This window comes from Asterias rubens, chromosome 9 (genome assembly GCF_902459465.1).
Source record: "Asterias rubens chromosome 9, eAstRub1.3, whole genome shotgun sequence".
NCBI classification, from domain to species: domain Eukaryota; kingdom Metazoa; phylum Echinodermata; class Asteroidea; order Forcipulatida; family Asteriidae; genus Asterias; species Asterias rubens.
The window spans coordinates 4,540,173-4,561,067 of NC_047070.1; the positions used below are offsets into that span (position 1 = coordinate 4,540,173).

The 20,895-nt window shown below is 38.4% G+C and overlaps 2 protein-coding genes across 7 annotated transcripts in view; both read right to left on the minus strand.

The window, feature by feature from the left end:
* Positions 1–318: 318 nt before the first annotated feature.
* LOC117294688 lies at positions 319–6,833 on the minus strand. The gene is made up of 5 exons (XM_033777195.1): positions 6,774–6,833; positions 4,824–5,013; positions 3,850–4,037; positions 3,203–3,391; positions 319–3,028 (listed from the first exon to the last, which is right to left on the minus strand). The coding sequence occupies exons 1-5, from the start codon at positions 6,830–6,832 to the stop codon at positions 319–321; spliced, it is 3,336 nt and encodes a 1,111-aa protein (XP_033633086.1). The 5' UTR covers position 6,833.
* Positions 6,834–7,891: 1,058 nt separating this feature from the next.
* LOC117294497 (transforming acidic coiled-coil-containing protein 3-like) overlaps positions 7,892–20,895 on the minus strand; it is a 40,477-nt gene continuing 27,473 nt past the window's right edge. For all 6 annotated transcript variants that reach the window (XM_033776934.1, XM_033776931.1, XM_033776933.1 and 3 more), the window contains 10 exons: positions 19,583–19,652; positions 18,498–18,736; positions 17,426–17,506; positions 16,547–16,615; positions 15,177–15,307; positions 14,709–14,752; positions 14,086–14,246; positions 13,642–13,748; positions 13,411–13,531; positions 7,892–11,134 (listed from right to left, as the gene is read on the minus strand). In XM_033776934.1, coding sequence (XP_033632825.1) covers positions 11,066–11,134; positions 13,411–13,531; positions 13,642–13,748; positions 14,086–14,246; positions 14,709–14,752; positions 15,177–15,307; positions 16,547–16,615; positions 17,426–17,506; positions 18,498–18,736; positions 19,583–19,652 — 1,092 coding nt within the window. In that variant the 3' untranslated portion in view covers positions 7,892–11,065. The remainder of the gene's footprint in view (positions 11,135–13,410; positions 13,532–13,641; positions 13,749–14,085; positions 14,247–14,708; positions 14,753–15,176; positions 15,308–16,546; positions 16,616–17,425; positions 17,507–18,497; positions 18,737–19,582; positions 19,653–20,895) is intronic.

The window sequence follows — 20,895 nt, forward strand, 5'->3', positions numbered from 1 at the left end:
AGAGACGTTAACTTGGTAAAATGTTGGGTTTTTTTGCTTCAAAGAAAGTTGGAATGATTTTTCCAATTAATTGTCACTACCTGTGATCAATTTCAAAAGCCGCTTAAGCAGAAATTATTGCTTGAAAATTGTCTGCTTAGCAAAAAAAAAGCGCTGGATACTATCGGTAACAGATTGTACATGTGTCATGGTAATTTAGCTGGCAACCTTATTCTAAGCATGATTTTGCTGTGCTAAGCAACTCTTCGTATTTAAGCAGCTCTATGAAATTAGGCCGTGTGGTAGTAGATTATGATGCACAGTGCTTGAGAAAACTATCTAAATGATGACACTGTATGGCTTGGCTTTCTCATCCTGGAGGAATGCGTGCCATCTAACGAGTGTGAGAATCACAGCCTTGATCAAATCCAAGATGAAAACCTGGATGAGAACAGCGATGATAGAGACGGCAACCCACTCCCAGAAGACTACCGCACACATACCGTCCACTGAGAACACCGACCACACTGTGAGTGCCATGCAAGACAAAACAACTAAGATGTGAAAAATCAGGAAGCCGATGGGTTGGTAGTATTCGGCATAGCTCTTGATTTCAGCGGTTGGATTAGCTGCATGTGTGGCTTTGAAATACGCAAATCGTGGGCGAGCGATTTCATTGTAACTATGGCGATCTGAACACATGCTCTTGTCTGAATTTGTGGCTTCAATTGAACGCAAGGAGGTTGAGCTTAAGCCACTGTCACCGCTGCTTGTTGGAGTGCTGTCAGGAGAGAAGTCATTGTCAGTGATGGTGGTTGACGACGACGCTGTGTACTGCGGTTCCATCTCAATGACTGTCCAGTCACTGCTGTAGTTGTTGTTCTTGTTATTGCCGTTCAAGCGAGCAGCGCATTCCAGTGGGATCACATCTTGAGCTGATGAGACGCTATCCCAGCTGTTTGAAGATGCCACACCTTTGACTGATGGCAAGTACTCAATGAGGCGGCTTGAGGATTTGAAGATAGATCCTTGGAGATGATCAACAGCGAGGTTCATGATGATGTCATCTTTTTGATCTGTGATCCTCTCTTCCTCCTCCTTTGGCATAGATTTAAAACAGGCGTTTTCATCTAAGATCTCGACACAGCTGTCATTTTCAGTGATCTCCAGTTTGTAATCATCTCCTACTTTGACCTTCGATTTAAACAGAAGTCCCCCGAGCCATTTCCTGATGCTGAAGAGAAATAACTTGCCACTTCCACTTGTCTGTACAGTCACACTTGGCACCTCAACCGCCATAGCCATGTCGATAATGTAGTCAACCGGCTTGTTATCAACTGGATCCCAGCGAACAAGTTTGGCTTTCTTCGATGTGCGCTTACTAGATTTAGCACTTGCTGGTTTCTTGGTCTTGGTCTTCTGGTTGATGAGATTCGATTCGCAGTTCTTATCTGGATCTGACTTGAGGAATACTACCTTTCCTTTTCCCATATCAGTGAACTTGTTGATGTAGCTCTTGGTGCGGATAACTTTCGCAGAGCTGATGGTGGAATCCTTGAGGGCAGAAGAGTACACTGCGAACCTTTCCCGAATGTACGCTTCATCCTCTACGATCTTACACCGTCTAAATGACAGGTTTCCATCACCAGCCTCCAGTTGCCTGTTGGTCATCTGTCGATTAAGGGCCAAATCAGATGTTGACGTGGCTGTGTCAACAGAATCAGGTTGCCCATATACTGTCGATTTGCGATGAGAAGTTTCACATTCTGTTGTCACATTTAGTTTGCCTATATCAGATATGCTCGTCTGTTTATACGGCATTGCTGGTTCCTGATAGAAAGGTCTGTGCGAGATACTGAAATTATCACCAGGCACGGATTCACTTGATCTCTCAGATGTTAAGGAGGTTAAACTGGACATTGAACTCGAACGACTCACAATCAAACTCCCATCTGTATGAAAATCAGTTATATCCGAGTCACAACTGGAGCTGGTGTATGCCTGATTTGAAAGAAACTGTACTCCGTACAGATCATTGTAGCCAACTGGTGCATACCCGGATGAAGTAGATGCTCCCGGGCTGTAGAATGCCCTTCCTGTTGTCCGCTTGCAAACAATGCACTTATGACAAGTGAACTTGTGAGGACATTCAAGCATGTTTTCAGGACAGATGGACTGATTGTCTCCACAGATGCCATCATAGATAAGCCTGTCGGTAGTCTTGAGGTCAGGTTTAGAATTCCTGTCAGCCTTGCCAAGTGACTTGTTCTCACTCATCACAGCCTGCCCATTGGAGGCAGTCAAGGCTTCTCCACAAGAGATGGTAATATACTTGTCACGCCCAGCCTCACTGACTGCCCCACCTTTCTTGCTGATTGTCTTACTAGATGATACACCACTGTTGATGTCTCGGTCGGTTCCAGTCATTTGTTGCTGCATTTCAGGAGCGCTGACCGACTTACGAAGAAGGCCTTCTTCAACTTCTTCACAGTCACCTTCATAGAAGTTTCCAGCTGTTGATTGAACTCGATGTGGTTCGGTACCACTGGAGTTTGAACTTCCATCCTCAGTTCGAGGAGCAATGCATGCCATAGGCAGCAACCAGATGGTCGGTGCACCCCGGAACACCACTTCAATTACACCAACTATAACAAACACCACTGTACCAATCATAGCTGCCCGGATCACAACCGCCATGGTGATGGTGATGTCTGTAAAACTGACGATAATGATCTCATCAAGTGACGGATTCAGGTAAAACTCAGACATAACCTGTGAGGCAAACAAGGTGTACGATATGTATGCAAACAAACGGGTTATGTGTCGAGCACCGGTGAAGTTCCCCTCGCGCCACGGAATGAAGGTCGACGTCAACAGAAGAGCATTCTTGATGAAGTAAGCGAAGTGGCTGACACTGGGTGCTGGCTTGGCAGTGAAAGGAAGCAGCGGAAAGAGTGCTGTGATGCCTTGCTCCGGGTTGCTTGTGCACTCTTTAGAGATGAACTTGTTCTGCGTCTTGGTGTCCAGTACATGGATGGTCTTGATCTTACTGGAAGAGAATATGAAAAGAAAACTTGATAAGTGATGACAAATAAGCGAGATTTGAATCAACAACCTCCTGATAACTGTGCCCAAGAGTTAAAAATATAAAAATTATACAAAAGGAAGAGATTTAATCAATTAAGATTAGAATTAGGACAAGAAAGTATGACACTTGACTCACATATCATATTCCCCTTTGAAGAGTCCACAGAGGCAGCTCCAGATGTTGGAAGAGGGAATCTGCCTGGAGTTGAGTCCTCTGCTCATTGAAGGATACTTCATCTCCACGGCAACGAGCTTACCAATGGAGTGAGTTGTTGTTATCATCTTCTGCTCCGACTTCTTACCGAGAGTCAGATCAAAAGGAGTCCTGAACAAAAAAGGTCCAAATAAAAATAGAAACAATCATCAATGTTCGAGAAATAAATAAATGATATTTGAATGACTTTAAAATTGAGGAAAAAAATGACTAAAAATGTTTCAGAATTAATTAAACTTAATTTAAAACTCCTGTTTATTCAAAAGTTTATAAACTTTTCAAAATAATACACAACAAAAATTAATTTAAGAAGTAACCTTGCATCCAGTTTTACAAAAAGAAAGAAAACAAAATGAGTATGTAAGCATTTTCTAGAAACCGGACACACAAGTAGAACAAGAACGGACAGACAAACAAACTGAAGAGACAGAAATGAAGAAAATGCTGAAAAATCCCCCTCCAAAGGTTCCGTTCTACTTTTTATAGTTTGAACCCAAGTTTTGACATCATCAAATTTACTTTCTTTTCAAGTCCAAGAAAGGCTTCAAAGTTTTGAGTGGTCAACTTACCAGTTGCTGAAGCCAAAAGTTCCCCGGAGTCTCACAAGACGTTGGTTTGTGCTTGCACCAGAGGAGGAGCTGGGCTTTGCACACCAAGGGGTACGGCCAGCATACGCTATGTCAATGACATAGGTTCGTTCCTTTCTTGCTCTATTCCTTCCGATGGTAGGGGGAGGAGGAGGCCAGGAATGGTTGCTCTGAAATGATGGATGGAAGAGAGAGGGTTAATGTTTGAGAAAGATGGACAGGGGAGACTAAAAGATGTCTTAGGATGTTATTGGCTGGAATTGATGGGGTGATATGGGGATATTTAGGGGGGTTGAAAGATTCCAAGAAGATTGAGACTCTAATCAGTTTAGAGCAGAGAGCTGCCAGCATTTACATCATACAATCAGAGAGATATTGCACAGCAATCAGGGGATGTTAAGAATCATACCCAAGGGCCAACAGAATATGAAAAAAAATCTATATCAAGGAGATAAAAGGAAAAGATTGGTGCATTTTCAGGAAACGCTTTGCAGAATCAAGGAGAGTTGGCAGCTCCATTAGAGGAAAACAACCTTTGCATTAAGAAAACTCATGAAGCAAACACACACTTTATACAGGCATAATATGGTCTTTAAAAAAAACTGAAGTAAATTTGTATGTGGTATGAGGGCTGGCCTAGATGGTGTTGGCTATCATAGACTTTTCAGGCTATTCAATTACAATATGTCTGGGGTTTTTGGGGTTTTTTTTTTTCAAAGGAAAAGGAATCAGAAGTTACAATTAATTATATAGATGAACATCAAGCCTCTTTATTGTAACTCTTAATTGTAATTATTTATTGTGGGTATAAACTTTAGTTCGCTTGTTGATAATGAGCACAAACAAGGTACGAACTAACAACTGTTCATCTAGGGCAATTATCAATTTGAAAATATCACTTGTAAACCAGAATATTTTGGTTTTTTATTTCAATTCAGAGAAAACAAAAAGCTAACCTTCTTAACCTGTCGGAGATCTTGCAGAAAGGCCAAGAGCATGAGCAGTCCGAAGCCAGCGGCAATCGGAACTGCAGTAATGAAGACGATGTCCAGCCAGTCAATAGTTGAGAGGCAGTCTTCATCAACCGGGGCAGTAGTGGTACTAGTGCCCTGGGAAGGACCCTGGATGGTACTCAGGGTCGGGGAACTGTGGAAAACAAATATATTTAATTTGCAATATTTTAATACACAGAGGATTTAACAAAACAATTTGTGCTATGTTGTTTTATAATAGATAGATAGATAGATATATAGATAGATAGATAAAATGGTTTCTTATAAAAATGTCCTCGCAGCACAAAGGCTGAATAACAATCAATATTTTACATTAATTTAAAAATTGAAATTAAATAGGAGGCACAATGGTAATAAAAAAATAGGTGGAATAGTTAAGCCACTCCCCTAAATTTAAAAACATTGCACATTGAAATTAAATTAATTTAACTCAAATATGGTATGACAATAAAACAAAAACAGCAGACAAGAATTGAAAGTGTTATAATCAAGAAAAACAAGCGAAAGACCAATAAAAATCTGGACAACAATTAGATAAAAGCAGACCATTGAGTGAATTTGTATTTTACAACATTAAAAATTGAGCCACATGGCTAGAGGTGGTAAAAATATAGAAAGAATTCTGCTCTGCTGTCGACATACAAATCATCTGTCCTTACTCTATGTACGAATGCAGTAACAAAGCCATTATACTGTTGATACTTATATCACACAGGCTGTATCATGGGAATAGCCCTTGTCTTAATTCATTTCATTAATCATTTATTAGGCCAATGTGTTAGAGTATCACTTCACTGAGGCAATGGAGGCATTGCCCCTAGTCATTGCCTTGTTGCCCATCGGAATGTTCCAGTACACATTATTTTTTTCCTTTATGAGTATGAGGTGCTATTTTACTTTCAAATTCAAACATATTGTATTTTCTCTTTATTTATATAGACCGATGAGATTGATAAAAAGTAAAATCAATTGCATGGAAATGAATTGAACTTTCACATTTTGGTTTTAAGTTTGTAACTTTATATGTTTAATAAATTGTTAAAAGTTTAACACATTTAATCCTAGTTTGATTGGCATCATCTTTTACCACCTGGGCCCAATTTCATAGAGCTGCTAAGCATGAATTTTCGTCCTTGATAAAAACAGGATTACCAACCAAATTTCCACGTGATTTTCAGGATTTGCAAACAACAGCTGAAAAAAAGCCTGAATACCATCAACAAGCAATATGCAACCAATTGAAATTTGGTTGGTAATCCTGTTTTTATCGAGGAAGAAATTTCATGCTAAGCAAATTGTTGTGCTTGGCAGCTCTATGAAATTTGGCCCTGACCACAGCACCTTGTTAACCGTACCGTTACATAAATTCACAAAGACTGGAATTAAACTTAGTTAGGCCTAACTAAACTATACAAAATACATATGTAGAAAAATAATATAAAAAGTTCCAAGACATAACATAGGAACTTTGTGATACACGCTATTGCTAGGTAGTACGTTTTTGTTAACTTTCTTTTTTACTTAAAAATTAAAGTTGGCCATAATTTCAGAAATGGAAAATAAGTCTTTTGGACAGACATTTATTGGTTGAGTAAAATTTTACAGTTTACATTTCCTGCAAAAGTATGGTAAGCCACATAGTCATTAAATAAAAATTGTGTTACTGTAATTAATATGTCTGGAGTTGGTAAGTCTGGATGTTTATAAAGATGAAATAGTCAGAAGGCTTTTTTGAATAAAAATGATTATAACTTTTTAATAACACGAGTCACAACAATGAATGAAGTTGAAACAAAACATTGCCTTATTTTAATTTTATTTTTTATATTTTGAGATAGGAGGGAAAATTTTCAACATTAATTGTTTTAAAACATAGAAACAAAAATAACTTACCAAACAGTCGCAGTGACTGCAGTCCCGAAAAGTATCGCAATACTCAGGAAAAGTTGCATTCGTATCGAAGTAAATTCACACACGAACAAAAAAGGCGTCCACACTGAAAATTCAGAATAAACGCAACTGGCGTTTCTAGGGTCGACTTCCGCTTTTTATACCACACCGCCGGCCGGCCGGAGAAATGCGTAGCAACGAGTGACGTGACAATCATTTTTATCTCCTGCAAAATACTCTTTCAAGCAAGTTTTCACGGTCATACATTTACACAACTTTGTTTGGGTATTTACCTCGTCATATATGGATTTATATTTTCAAACTTTGGCTTACCGAATATTACCATTGCCGATATTTTCCATCTTGCATTGTCTTTGGCGAATGAAAATTATTGAGAAAAATAGTTGTTCTGCCAACTTCCAAAAAGTATAACTTTTCGCAAGGAGTTCTGGGAGACTTTAACATGTTGCGCAAAAGAGGGCGCACTTTAGGTAAACAAACACAAACTTTCGTAGGCGTCGCGCGATATTCAAGCGACCGCAGTCAACATTACAAGTCACTGACAATGTTTGAGGATTACATAGGGTTTTCCCCAAAGATATAAGTGTTCTTTAAGTCTGTGGTTTTCCCCAAGCCATTTTCAGTCATAAAACCATCAATTCAGACTTATTTTTTAACGCCCAAAGTAATCAGAAAAGCAGCGCCGAAACTAGGACTAAAATTTTAGGGGGTGTGGGGGAATAGAACAAGGGGTGCACAATTAATACTTTTATAGGGTAGTTGACTTCTGGTTTAAAACTGCAGTTGCATTTCATCTTAAACACAAGCTTCTATTCAACAAAACAAACACATTGTTTGTAATGGAAAACATTTTTTAAGTTACAAAATAGTAGCATTTCACTCCAGTAATCCATATTTCAAATGGCATTCATTGGGGCCAAGGAGGGGATGGGACATCAATTTATACCCCTGGAGCAAGTAAAAAATCAATCTTGAATGAGCAAATTACAACCAAATGTAAAATTTATCAATATCACACAAACTTCTAATTGTAGAGACTTCTACCACATAATGACAGCATTATTTTCTTAGGACAAAATGAAACTTTTGAGGCGGTACTGTTCAATTTCAACACACATCAGTAGAAGTTTTATTGACAGGACTGATAATGTATAAATCAATTGTTTACATCAATAACTGCTTTATAACACACAAAATGAGATGCAACATTAGAAACAACCCTTTGTCAATAGTATTTACATTACAATCTGATGACACTATTTGACCTTTCAAGTTCAAAGGTCAGATTCAAAAGTTGTCCATTGATCTTTGACGTCATATTGAAACGTTATTAAAATAAAGTACAAAAACTGTGGGAGTTTTTTTCATTATAAATATTGATTCTTCTTAAAGCTATTCAAATGATAAACCAAAAATTGTAGCATAGTTAAACTTATAAACGATAAACAGTTCCCTTCATTGGTTTCCCGCTCTCATTTTTTTTCTTCACAGTACTTAAATGATCTTGGAATTCACCCCAACCCATCTGGAGTCAAACAAAATTCCACATTGATGACCTCAATTCAAAACCTCAACCTCCAAAACCAGCAAAACAAATGCGCGACTCGCTATATAAACAAAAAGTCAAAGGAAAATTTCAAGATACTCCACGACTATGCCAACAGAACCTCCTTGACATTTCCTTTGAGTTGCAGAAACTTTCTTTATTGTGTTCTCAAGGATTGTAAATTTCTTGTGGAAACACGTCGTACAAAAAGGGTTCATCAGATAAAACAAAAAAGCCTTCCAAACCGCAGATCCCCCAAAAGCCAAATTAGTTAACTTCAATAAATAATCATTATTAAATAATCGGCAAGTTTTACTCAAAATTGGCTTTAAATACAGAGGTTATCCCAATATTTACCTGGAAGAAACCTGATTTTGCGTGCATAAAACAACCAAAACAACTCCCACAATTATCCAATCAAAATTACATTTAGACTATAATTATTACAGTATGTTTGTATGTACATAAATCTTTAGATTGTGCCTTACAGATATATATAGTATGTACACCTAGGGACTATTTCTACACACGTTTGCTAGCCTTATCAAAATACACGTATGAGGTGTCTAACACGTTGCAACTCAAAATATTCTTGGCGGATAAGGTTTCTATCAGCTTTCTGATGAGCATAAATCATATAAATTCATTCCACAAGTTAACATTGTTTCATTTTCACAAATTGGATATCATTCCTTCACACACGAACGACCATAATTGCAGTTTGTTAACAGTTATGAAAGAAGGGCAATTCATGGTCGCCATTTGACAAAAGTTTAACAAACTTTCTGGAGGTTGACTAGTATTTGTTTTTAATTTGCTGTCACCCAAAACAGGTTGTGTGTAAGAGTGATGCGTGTGTGATAGTGCCCTCTGTTGGTGATATATTGAAAATAAGAAACGCACTACACAATAAGATGGGTAATAACAAGGCAAACCGGTAATGATCATAGATTTTTTCCACCATACCAACGACTCAGCAAGGAATCCTAGGAAACTTCTGAGATGTTAATTGGCTTTTGAGGTTTCTTTTCTTCAATTGACTGGCCTTACCTAACAATCCAGCTTTTGTTTCAACCACAGCTCGATTGTGACTTCCAAATAACATCAACATTGCCATCACATCCTGCACCACTAGCCACAGCAAAAGTCACTCACAATCCCAGGCCTCGAAACTAATACATGGCATGGCACCTACGAAAATTGTCGTGGTGCCATTATGTTTTTGCTGTGGTGGCCTTTGCAAGGTTCCAATAGAAATTTACATTTACCTCATAGAAGTGGCCTTTACAAGAGATATTGATGTACCCCTTCAAAAGAGAAGTTTAAGGCTTGCAATCATGACACACATACTCAGAACTGCATTACCTATAAACATTTATCATGTTGCCGCCATCTTGATTTTCTCTTGTTCAAATCAATGTAACCAAACTGAGGCTGGAAGGGGAATTGGTCTGGTTCCTTTTTGCACAGTGAATAACAACATCCATTTGTGTTGTTATATACAGGGAACATTACCAAGATGGTGGCAGCGTAATAAAGGTCTATTGCCCAAATCAATGAAATCATCTTCACAATAATCTCATGGTTGTGCCCCCTTTTTGAGTCATTATCCCCATGTGCTTTTTTTAACAGTGTCGTGCAGTTTACTTGACACATGGACACACACTAGTTTTATGTACAATTGACTCCCAAAATGGTGAGCATGGTACACGGTAGCCATGTCTGACCCTGGTGCAAGGGGGTCAATCGAAAACACTGAAAGACTACCACTGTAAAACATTCAGACATCCACTTGAACGAAAAATGTTCAGTCAATTTACCCGAAAACAAAAAACTGTCTACTCTGTGCTGCTGGTATAAAACACATGTACTGGTCTGAACTACTATTAGGAACCCTGTATTTGTTATCGCTACATAGCATCCATGGAACTGAGTACTCCTTGCCAGAATTTCATAAAGCCTGCGGGGACAAAACGTTGCTAAAAACATTTGCTTGGCAAAAATAGGTTACCAGCCAGAATATCATAAAGTAACCATTGCTATGACGTGTACCCCGGTTGTTTCTTGCTTAGCCAAGGTATTTGCTAAGCAGAATTTCTGCTTGACAGCTTAATGAAAATAATTTGGCCCTGCCCATTGCCCAAACATCAAGAAAGCACTCATCAGGGTTCAAAGAGCAACAAATCTTTAATTTTGTTAAACCCTGCAGTGAGGCCGCGAGGGACGTGTTTTGTTGCAACGCTCCTATGGTACATCGTCATAACATGCTGAGAAGCCTGTTTCGCCTGTTTCAATGCCTTTTTTGAAAATAACATGTTGTTAACATGTCCAGGTATTTGCCTGGGTAAGTATGAGCTTATTTGTTTGCTACATTAAGTTTTATAATTTGGTTTCATCTACTACTGATAGTATTGGCATACCGATTTTGGTACACAAAGGATGCTGGCAGTTTTTTCCTGCCCCTCCCTAACCAAATCCCTCACACCCCCACTAAGACAAGTGGCATGGTCCAGCTTAGGATATCATGGCCTACAAGCTGTTCAGTGTGTTTGATGTGGTTAAGACAATAGAAATATTCAAACATGTCAGCATGTGCTCTCAATGAGTATGACCCTCATTGAAGGGTTTTAAAGTTTTACTGAGTAGGTCCCAAACATGGCACAGATTTTCTCCGCAGCTTCTCTTCCGTGTGACACTGTCTGACCAGGGGCAACTAGAAAAAAACGATTTATTTATTCTCAGCGATCTTTACGATGAGCTCGTCACAGATGTTCGTCAGCTCAGCGTTCTCTTTTGTCTGGTGAAAGCAAAAAATAATAACAAATTAATTAGTTTAAAAATTAACCTTTTCATGGGAAAGTTTGACTGCTCTAGAGATGATACCACAAGACAAGTTTGTTTTAGAATACATTTATCCTAGGCAATAAAACTACTGCAAATATACGCTTGTGATTTTTAATTTTTTTCCACAGGATTCGGGAAAGTACTGAGTATACAGTGCTAACACACTTAGGTGTATATGGGTGCAAAACCAAAATTATCATTCTTTATCCCCTGATGCAAATTTAACATCTATTATGCTTCAAATATAATTCTAATAACTACTTTTCTATGTAAGGGATTCTTTGTCAAAGCGCCTTTGAATATACATGAATACTGGCACTATATGAATTATTTTGATTGATTGACTACTTTTAAAATGAACATACAGGCCAAGAAACTAAAAGCTTGAGTTAAACAAAAAACAAGAAGAAAACTAAATATCTAACTGCCAAAATAAAGCACTGGAAAATATGAGTTATTAAATACAAGTATTATTTGCAAAACAGAATAACTAGATTGAGAGTATAGTTTCTGAAATGCACATTTGAAATTTGCACAATATAAATTAATAAATGTATTCATGCATGATACTTTGTCCCTGGAAAAAAGTAGGAATAGACCTTATGCACATGACGTCATTTTAGTACGGCGCCCTCGCCTTGAGATCAAAAGGAGGTTGTTCATTGGCAAAACTATGTGCGTGTCGATTGTTTTGTCACCGTTTGACCTCAAAGATGGCGGCTGGATGACGTCAATGCATAAGGTCTATATATTTACAAGGACTGAGGTACATTGTACACACATTGTACACATAGTGAAGGCTTTAATCCACATTTTAACAATAATAATAACAAAAGCTTTATTCAATGATGGTAACCATGACACCAAAAGATGATTTTCAATGGGGCATCCGTAAAAAGTACAATCGATATACATGCAAAAGAAGTACGAATAAGATATAACATTACAAGAAGGAAATAAAAAAGGGTGGATAAAATTGCAAAGAACAAACTTTAAAAAGGCAAGCAATGGTAGTACATGTAACACCACACAAAAACAAAGTAAACACATAGTTCACCATAAAAGCAGCACAATCATGGTGCAACGACATGACAAATTTGAATAACAGGGTCAATATTTAACAGCACACACTAAAAAAAACCAGACCAGCCAGAACAACCCTTTTCAGTCCAGTCCAAACTTTGACCAAAATCGGTCAGAGGTGGTCCAAAATGACACACCAACGCAGCCCTGACCAGTCTAGCTCAGGGGCAAATTTCACACAGGTGCTAAAGCAAAAAATTTGCTTAAGCACAAAAATAGCTTGCTTATTTTACAAATGTTACTGGCCAAAATGTTATGCCATATACATTGCTTGTGACTGGTCTTTAGCTGTTGTTTACCTAGCACAACAATTGAGTGGAGTCTTGGCCGGTAATCTGATTTTACTAAGCAAGTATTTTTTTGCTTTAGCAAAATTTTGTGCTTAAGCAGCTCCATGAAATTGGGCCCTGGTTACTCTAATCATCAATTCAGGGTCCAATTTCATGGCTCTGCTTACCGCCAAATTCTGCAATAATGATCATCGTTCTCGCTTGCATGGCAAGCGCCAAATTTCTGCGCTATCTGTGTAAGCATAGAATGCCTAGTTGCATGGAGTAAGCATGCGCACAAGCCAAAATTCCCTGATATACGCTTGAAATAAGTGCAGAATTCCCTGCTTCCACAAGCAACGATTCTTTGTTTATAGTAAACAGAGCCATGAAATTTGGCCAAGAGCACACTACAAATTCATTTCTAGATTGAACTGATGGCAATTATACAACCCATGTTTAAGATGCTGCATTCAAGTATGTTGAAAGGTGAAAGGGTTTATGATAGCTTTCAATTTAATTCACTTCAATTAAAGTAAACATTTATTTCATACTACTCTTCTCAAGATAATGTATACAAAATATTACATAGAAGAGCAAAATAATAAGCACAGAGGATGGAGGGAAGAAATTAATCTATGCAAACCAAAATAAACACAGTATTAAGCCAAGGCTTGTAGAAGACAGCCTAGACAGACAAACTACAAACAGGTAAACGAGAAAACATGACCCCAAAAACGACTGGGTTGCTATGAGAGAAATAATGTATAACCTAGCAGGGCTAAAGCAAATGGCTGATGGCTGATTTAACATCCAACCTTCTCCAGCAAAAACAGATGCATCTTGCTCTGTTACTGTAAGCAGTCGCACCCATTACCTTTTGTTCTATCGTCTTCTCCATACTGTCCACCTTCATCGTTTCCCTCTTGACTGCGGCCTGCAGAGCCGTCAGCTCACCCTCGTAGCTTTTCTTCACCATGTCAATTTGATTATTGGCCCTTTTGGATGACAGAAATAGTTTAGATTAGTTTATAACCTCAGGGATGTGAACAGATCAGATCAACGATCCTCCAACCTCATCATTTCTAGTCTTCAATTTGATTCTTACTTTTCTATTTTCTCCTCAGCATGTGTCTTCAATGTCTGATATCTTTGCTCTTTATTCTTGAGTTTTGCCTGGTAGTCTACAACACACTTCTTCAAGACTTCTTCATTCTGTTGATAGAAAACAAGATTTCAAGAAAATTTTACACAAATACACAAATTTGGGTATATTTCTTATTAAAAGGCAAAGTATACTTTTGGCTTTTGGAGCAGTGCGACAGTTTTTCTGTTTTTTCTCAGTAAAGTAGGCAACTATCATGTGTGCTTTTATTGCATCTTTCTTGAAAATTGTGCCCATAAATCAGCATAACATTGACAAAACCCCAACAATGACACTACAATGTACCTTTTAGAATAAGCCAGTTGTTCAAAAAACAATGCTAAAAAAAATTTAAAAGGAAAACTTCAGCTACATTTTCTATTTTGTAATTATTTCTTTCCACCCTACCTTCTTATAGCTCTCTACTGTTATTTTTAACTTCTCGTATCGTCTGTGAAGTTCGCTGAAAGCGTTCTCAACCGAGGCAAGATCTTCCAGCGCCTGTTCTTTCTCCTTCTGTACACCGGCAACTGATTCCTGAGAGCTGTCCTTAGCCTTGCTTATATCATCTAGAAATATCACACACAAATAACATTATCAAATATATATTGATGATTTGGTGTATGCATGGGCGATGTATGGGTAAAACAAAAATATATTAAACTTCAAGTAATATACAATATAACACAAGGAAAAGTGACTAGGTCATTTTAAAACAACTTTGGGTTGAACAAAGAAAGTTTGATTTGAGCCTGCAACCTCCAAAATAACATGACGGCACAAACAGGTTAATCCAGGTGTCACAGGTTCAAATCCCGCTTCAGTAAAGTTTTCTTTGTTCAACCTGAAACTATTTTTAAAGTTGCACCAACTAATTAACATGCATAAGTGGGATTTAAAAGCTTTACATGGTGGGAGCATAATCAGGTAAGGTTTGCCGTAGCACCATGTGTAAATCTCTTTTACAGTTGTGTTGGTTCTGGGAAGAACTGTTGGTTGACAACTCATATGCGTTGATAACATGAACTTACCCATCATTTGTTGCATTGCTTTTTCATACTGGGTGACAAGGGCACTGTGAACAAAACAAAGAAAGCGATACAAACTTTTTATTAAAAATATGCCTGTTTGTTTGTTTGTTTTTTCGTTTTATCTTCATATTTTGTACAACAACAAAAGTACAGGTATATTGATTACAAGTAAATAAATAAAGTAATATAAAAACTAAATATGTACAAATGGGGGTTGCAACCAGAGGAGAAAAACCCTCCTGTATTGGAGCACCGTCAATTCATACAACTAACAACAACAAAATTTACAGTGTTGCAAATGATAGGTCGTGGTGTGTTGCGGAAAAGTGGTTAATACCACCAGACTCAATCTGGTGTTTCTTCTAAACAGCAGAGTGTGGGTTCCAGTCTCGGTCATTGCACTTGTGTTCTTCAGCTACAACACAGCTTCGAGTTCTATTTCTCTGGTCTGAGTTGAAAGGAACTTACCTGAGGTTCTCTGTGTTTTTCTCTGAATCCGCTTCTTTTGCTCTCTGAGCCAAGATCATCTTATCTTTCTCTTCCAGCCTCTTATCTTTCTCTTCAAGCTTGTTCTTGTACTGACTGATTTCCTTTGTGTTCTGTTGATCAAGATGATTATTAATGGCAGTGGACACTATTGGTGATTACTCAAAATAATTTTTAGCATAAAAACTTACTTGTTAACGAGTAATTGAGAGCTGTTGATAGTATAAAACATTGTGAGAAACTGCTCCCTCTGAAGTAACGTAGTTTTCGAGAAAGAAGTAATTTTCCAAGAATTTGATTTCGAGACCTCAGATGTAGATTTTGAGGTCTCGAAATCAAGCATCTGAAAGCACACAACTTCGTGTGACAAGGGTGTCTTTTCTTTCAATATTATCTCGTAACTTCTACGACCAACTGAGCTCAAATTTTCACATGTTTGTTATTTTAAGCATGTGTTGACATACACCAAGTGGGAAGACTGGTCTTTGACAATTACCAATAGTGTCCAGTGTCTGGATTTTGAACAGCAGAATATTTTAACTGATTTTGTGCACTGTGAATGCTATTATTGAGTAACAAATGACACTTTTTTGCTTAGCATTTTGCTCTGCTATACAAGGGAATCTTTCACTGTAATTATTTATCTATTGTGTGCATTACATTTTTAAAAGCACTGTACTTGTTTTGTAAGACCAGTAATCTCGCTTCGGGTATCCCAACATATGCATAAAATAACAAACATGTGAAAATTTAGGCTCAATTGGTCATTGAACTTGCAAGAAGAATAATGAAAGAAAACAACCATGTTGCATTACTTTGTGTGCTTTCAGATGCTTAGTAAAAGTTTTCCGTTGAAGTCTTTTATTGTTTGAGTGAGAGAAATTACCTCTTTCTCAAAAACTACTTTACTTCAGAGAGGAATTGCATGGTGAGGTATCAATATATTTTTGGTCTGCAGTGACACCATGTTGCTACTAGGTCGAATAGACGATGTGACTTCCGTCTTCACACTCGAAAACCACAACATGATTCGCGCTCATACCGCCGGGCAAAACCTAAAAAGTACACGCAATCTTACCATGAGTACGCGTCTTTTTGCCCAGCGAAACATGATGTGTACATCAGTGTTTTTTTGTCAAAAGAGGGCAGTTTATATGTAAACATGGGTCACATCATCTATACGTTCTTTTGAGAAGTAGATACACACAAGGTGTTACCGCCAACCAAAATAAGGTTATCTGCGACTAGAAGCCTGCTCATAATTTTTTTGGGTATTGTTAGATAATATCTTCTGCTTGAACGCGGCACTACTGCACAAAGGACTTCCGAGTAGAGGATGATAAAAATCTTACCTGGTGTTGCACAGCTTTGATTGCTTCTTTGATTGCAGCATCCAGATCGGCTTGAGAATATCGCAAAAACTAACAAAGAAACAAAATATATCAAAAAACATTATCAAGTTTTATTCTCTTGCTTTTCTTGGTGTAAGTTTTTGTTTGTTCCTCTGAGAGGACTTTTTTTGGAGGCGTTAGGCGCTATATTATATACATCGGTGTGTATTTAGGTAAAAAACAAAGTTAATATTCTTTATTCCTGATGCAAACTTAAATCGTTGCGGTACCAGCTGCTAAAATATAGGATTTAAACTGCCTCTAGCTACCAGGCAATCTCGGTGATCTACAGGGCTGTATGCTTCGTTTATGAAAGGGCAAGGGCACCAAGGCATTTTCTCTTTGGCAAAGGGCACCCTATGAGGAAATTGTAAATTTCTACCAGAGCATTTCACGGGCACCAAGGCAATGACAAGGGGCAACTGAGGCAATCGCCTCTGTTGCCTCCGTGAAGTATCAGGCCTGGGTCTAGTTGGTAAGACACTGCTCTAGAATTGCAAAGGTCGTGGTTTTGAATCCCACCCGAGTAATATGCCTGGGTTTTTTTCCCCACAGAACTCAGGAAAGTACTGAGTATTCAGTGCTAAAACACAACAGTATATTGACCCCTTGCACGCACGTCACACGCGGCGACTGTGCCTTGCTCACCATTCTGGTGGGCAATAGGTTAACGTGTAAATGCAGCGTCACCTAAAATGCACACTTCACTGAAAAACGCACAGTGACATTGCCCACCAATACGGCGCATCCAAGATTATTCTGACGATGACATCAGGTGAATTGGGTCAATATGGGTAAAAACCAAAATTAATACATAAATGCAGTTGTTATTATCATCACCTGAACCATGTCCTCGTCTTGAGGATCCACACTTGATGTCGAGGCTACTCTCTGCTGGCGCCCATCCACATCATCAACACCCTGGGGACAAATAAGGGGGGGGGGGAAGAAAAAATAGAAGTCAATGTAGTCGATCTAGTTCAATGCTTCTCCTCAATGAACCCAAGTCACAACACTCCTGGGGAGACAGGTCTTTTTCTTCAGCTGTGCCACGCATCTGGAACTCTCTACCATCATAACAAGTCTGTGAAAATTTGGACTCAATTAGTCATTGAAGTTGCAAGAGAATATTGAAAGAAAAACACCCTTCAGATGCCTAATAAAAGGCTTTAGGCCTGAAGTATTTTAATATTCGAGTGAGGAATTACTAAGTTACTTCAGAAGGAGCCGTTTCTCACTATGTTGTATATTATCAACAGCTCTCCATTGGTCATTACAAGTCAGTTTTTATGCTGGCAATTATTTTGAGTAATTACCAATAGTGTCCAGTGCCTTTAAATACACATCGACATAAGGGTAAAAAACAGATTATATCTTTATAAACCAACATCTATCAAAACCAACATCTATTAAAGGCAGTGGACACTATTGGTAATTACTCAAAATAATTATTAGCACAAAACCTTACTTGGTAACGAGTAGTGGGGAGCTGTTGATAGTATAAAACATTGTGAGAAACGGCTCCCTCTAATGTAACGTAGTTTTTGAGAAAGAAGTAATTTTCCACGAATTTGATTCAGAGACCTCAGAATTAGATTTTGAGGTCTCGAAATCAAGCATCTGAAAGCACACAACTTCGTGTGACAAGGGTGTTTTTTCTTTCATTATTATCTAGCAACTTCGTCGACCAATTGAGCTCAAATTTTCACAGGTTTGTTATTTTATGCATATGTTGAGATACACCAAGTGAGAAGACTGGCCTTTGACAATTAACAATAGTGTCCAGTATCTTTAAACCTACTGTCACTACCTAAGACCTGAGGACTGAACACACATCGGCAAACGGGAAAATAACATGTTGTATTCCTTATCCCCGATGCAAAACAATCATCTCTTAAACTACTTTCACTACCTGAGACTCGTTCCTTGGAGGACTGAAAGTGAGGAGTCTGTCCACTCCCTCGCTCATCCCGCCTTGTTGCTGCGCATTCCGGCTGGCAGCATTCTGTGTCATGGCTTTCTCCCGTAAATTGGTCGCCGTCGACTGTCTCGTGTTGGACACAGTGGGCGGAGTTTGCATTTGGAGGAGGTCATCTTCTTCTAGTATTGGCTGAGTGGCGACGGCTGATTGTATACTCCTCTGGGCTGCCGCTGTAACGTTCAAAATCATTCAAAGTCAGGACCTTGACTTTTCCGGAAAAACCTTAAACAACTTTCAGTTTTGCTATAACCAGGGCCCAATTTCATAGAGCTGCTAAGCACAAAAATTTGCTCAGCATGAAATTTCTCCCTAGATAAAAACAAGTTTACCAACCAAATTTCCATGTGATTTTCAGGATTTATAAGCAAACAAAAGCTGAATACCAGTAATAAGCACTATGCAACAAATGGAAATTTGGCTGGTAATCCTGTTTTTATCTGGGTAGAAATTTCATGCTTAGCAAATGTTTGTGCTTAGCAGCTCTATGAAATTGGGCCCAGGCCTGTGAGTGGACCCTTAAAAACTCCAAACAGTGCATTCTTATAGTGTCTACCATAACATGGCTAATATTGATCTAAACGTTGAGCTGTCAACCATCCACAATCAGAGCATAAGCCATTTTGAGGTATGGTGGACACAACATTGCTGTACTAGTTGGTTTAGATAAATTTGTCTGCATGCACCCAATACAAACAGTGCACTCTTATAGTGTCCACCATACAAAAAGGCTAATAATGGTTCTGCTTACCGCCAAATTCAGCGCTTACGATCACCATTCACTGCTTAATGTGCAAGCACACTATTTGTGTAAGCGAAGAATGCCTAGTTCCGCGAAATAGGCTTGTCGTAAGCATGGAATTACGCACGCGCACGAGCCAAAATTCCCTGCTTACCCATGAAATACACTTGTAGTAAGCGTAGAATTGCCTGCTTCCGCACGTGCCGGTTTTGTTGTTGAAATTGGGCTCAGAGGAGGATGAAGGTCAAGATTAAAGGTCAAGGTTGAAGTCACTTACCTGCTGGGGCATCAACGAGGGGGTCAAACTTAACGTACAATGACTGCCTCGAGAGTGCAGACTCTTGGAACTAAAAACAAAGAGAGGAAAAGAAAACTATAATGTTGGTCCTTTAAAAAAGTATGATACAATGTTGGTGTACATAGAGAAGTTCAGTAATTTTACAGTCGACTCTCTTTAATACAAGGTCCACTGGACTGGCTCATGTTCCTTTTATTATCCAAACCTCGTCTTGAGTATTATTTTTTCTACACAAAACACAAACAGCCCCAAATTTACATTCAACTTACACGATTTAGATTTAGTGAGGTGGAAAGCTTCCCTTAAAGACACTGGACACTATTGGTAAATTGTCAAAGACTAGTCTTCACATTTGGTGTATCTCAACATATGCATAAAATAACTAACCTGTGAAAATTTGAGCTCAATCGGTCATTGAAGTTGCAAGATATTAATGAAAGAAAAAAAAACACCCTTGTCGCACCCTGGTCACACGAAGTTGTGTGCTTTCAGATGCTTGATTTGAGACCTCAAATTCTAAATCTGAGGTCTCAAAATCAAATTCGTGGAAAATTACTTCTTTCACGTAAAACTACGTCACTACAGAGGGAGCTGTTTCTCACAATGTTTTATATTATAACACCCCTTCCTTTGATTCTATCTGTTGATTGGCCGAGAGCGTGTCACATGGTGTTGTGTATTTTTACTCTTGTACATGTTCACCGACCAAAGTAACTACTCAATGGACTATTCAACGATAGCCTAGCAACCGATGTACTAGTGCATGGATACCCTGGTACCCAGACTACATACCATTGATTTAAACAAGCTGCTTGACAACCTCGAACCCGGTGTATGAACAACATTATGTGCATTTGAAATACAGTTTAGAGAACGAACGTAACAGCAGTAGTCTGGTACCCTCTTATTTTGTTAAAACTCGGTGTTTCAACGTAAGATTTTACAGTTCTTGTTTGACGATTGATTGTGCGCGACGTACGTAAAGTTTTTTGACGATTCTACCAGGAAAATGGTGGACAATGAGCCCCGTCCGCGATTTGTTTTACTTACTGAAGATGAATTACGAGGTTTTATAGACTCAGCAGATTCAAAGAACACTAAAAGCAGCATAAAATACGTCGAAAGAATTGTTCAACAGTACTGTTCTGTACGCAACACAACGTTGGAGATAGTGGATCACATGAACAAAGGTGTTGTGTGAATAAATTTTTATTAAGGTATACAGATAGAATCAAAGGAAGGGGTGTTATAAAACAAATATTGACTGCTTTATCTCGTGGCACAGTAAAACT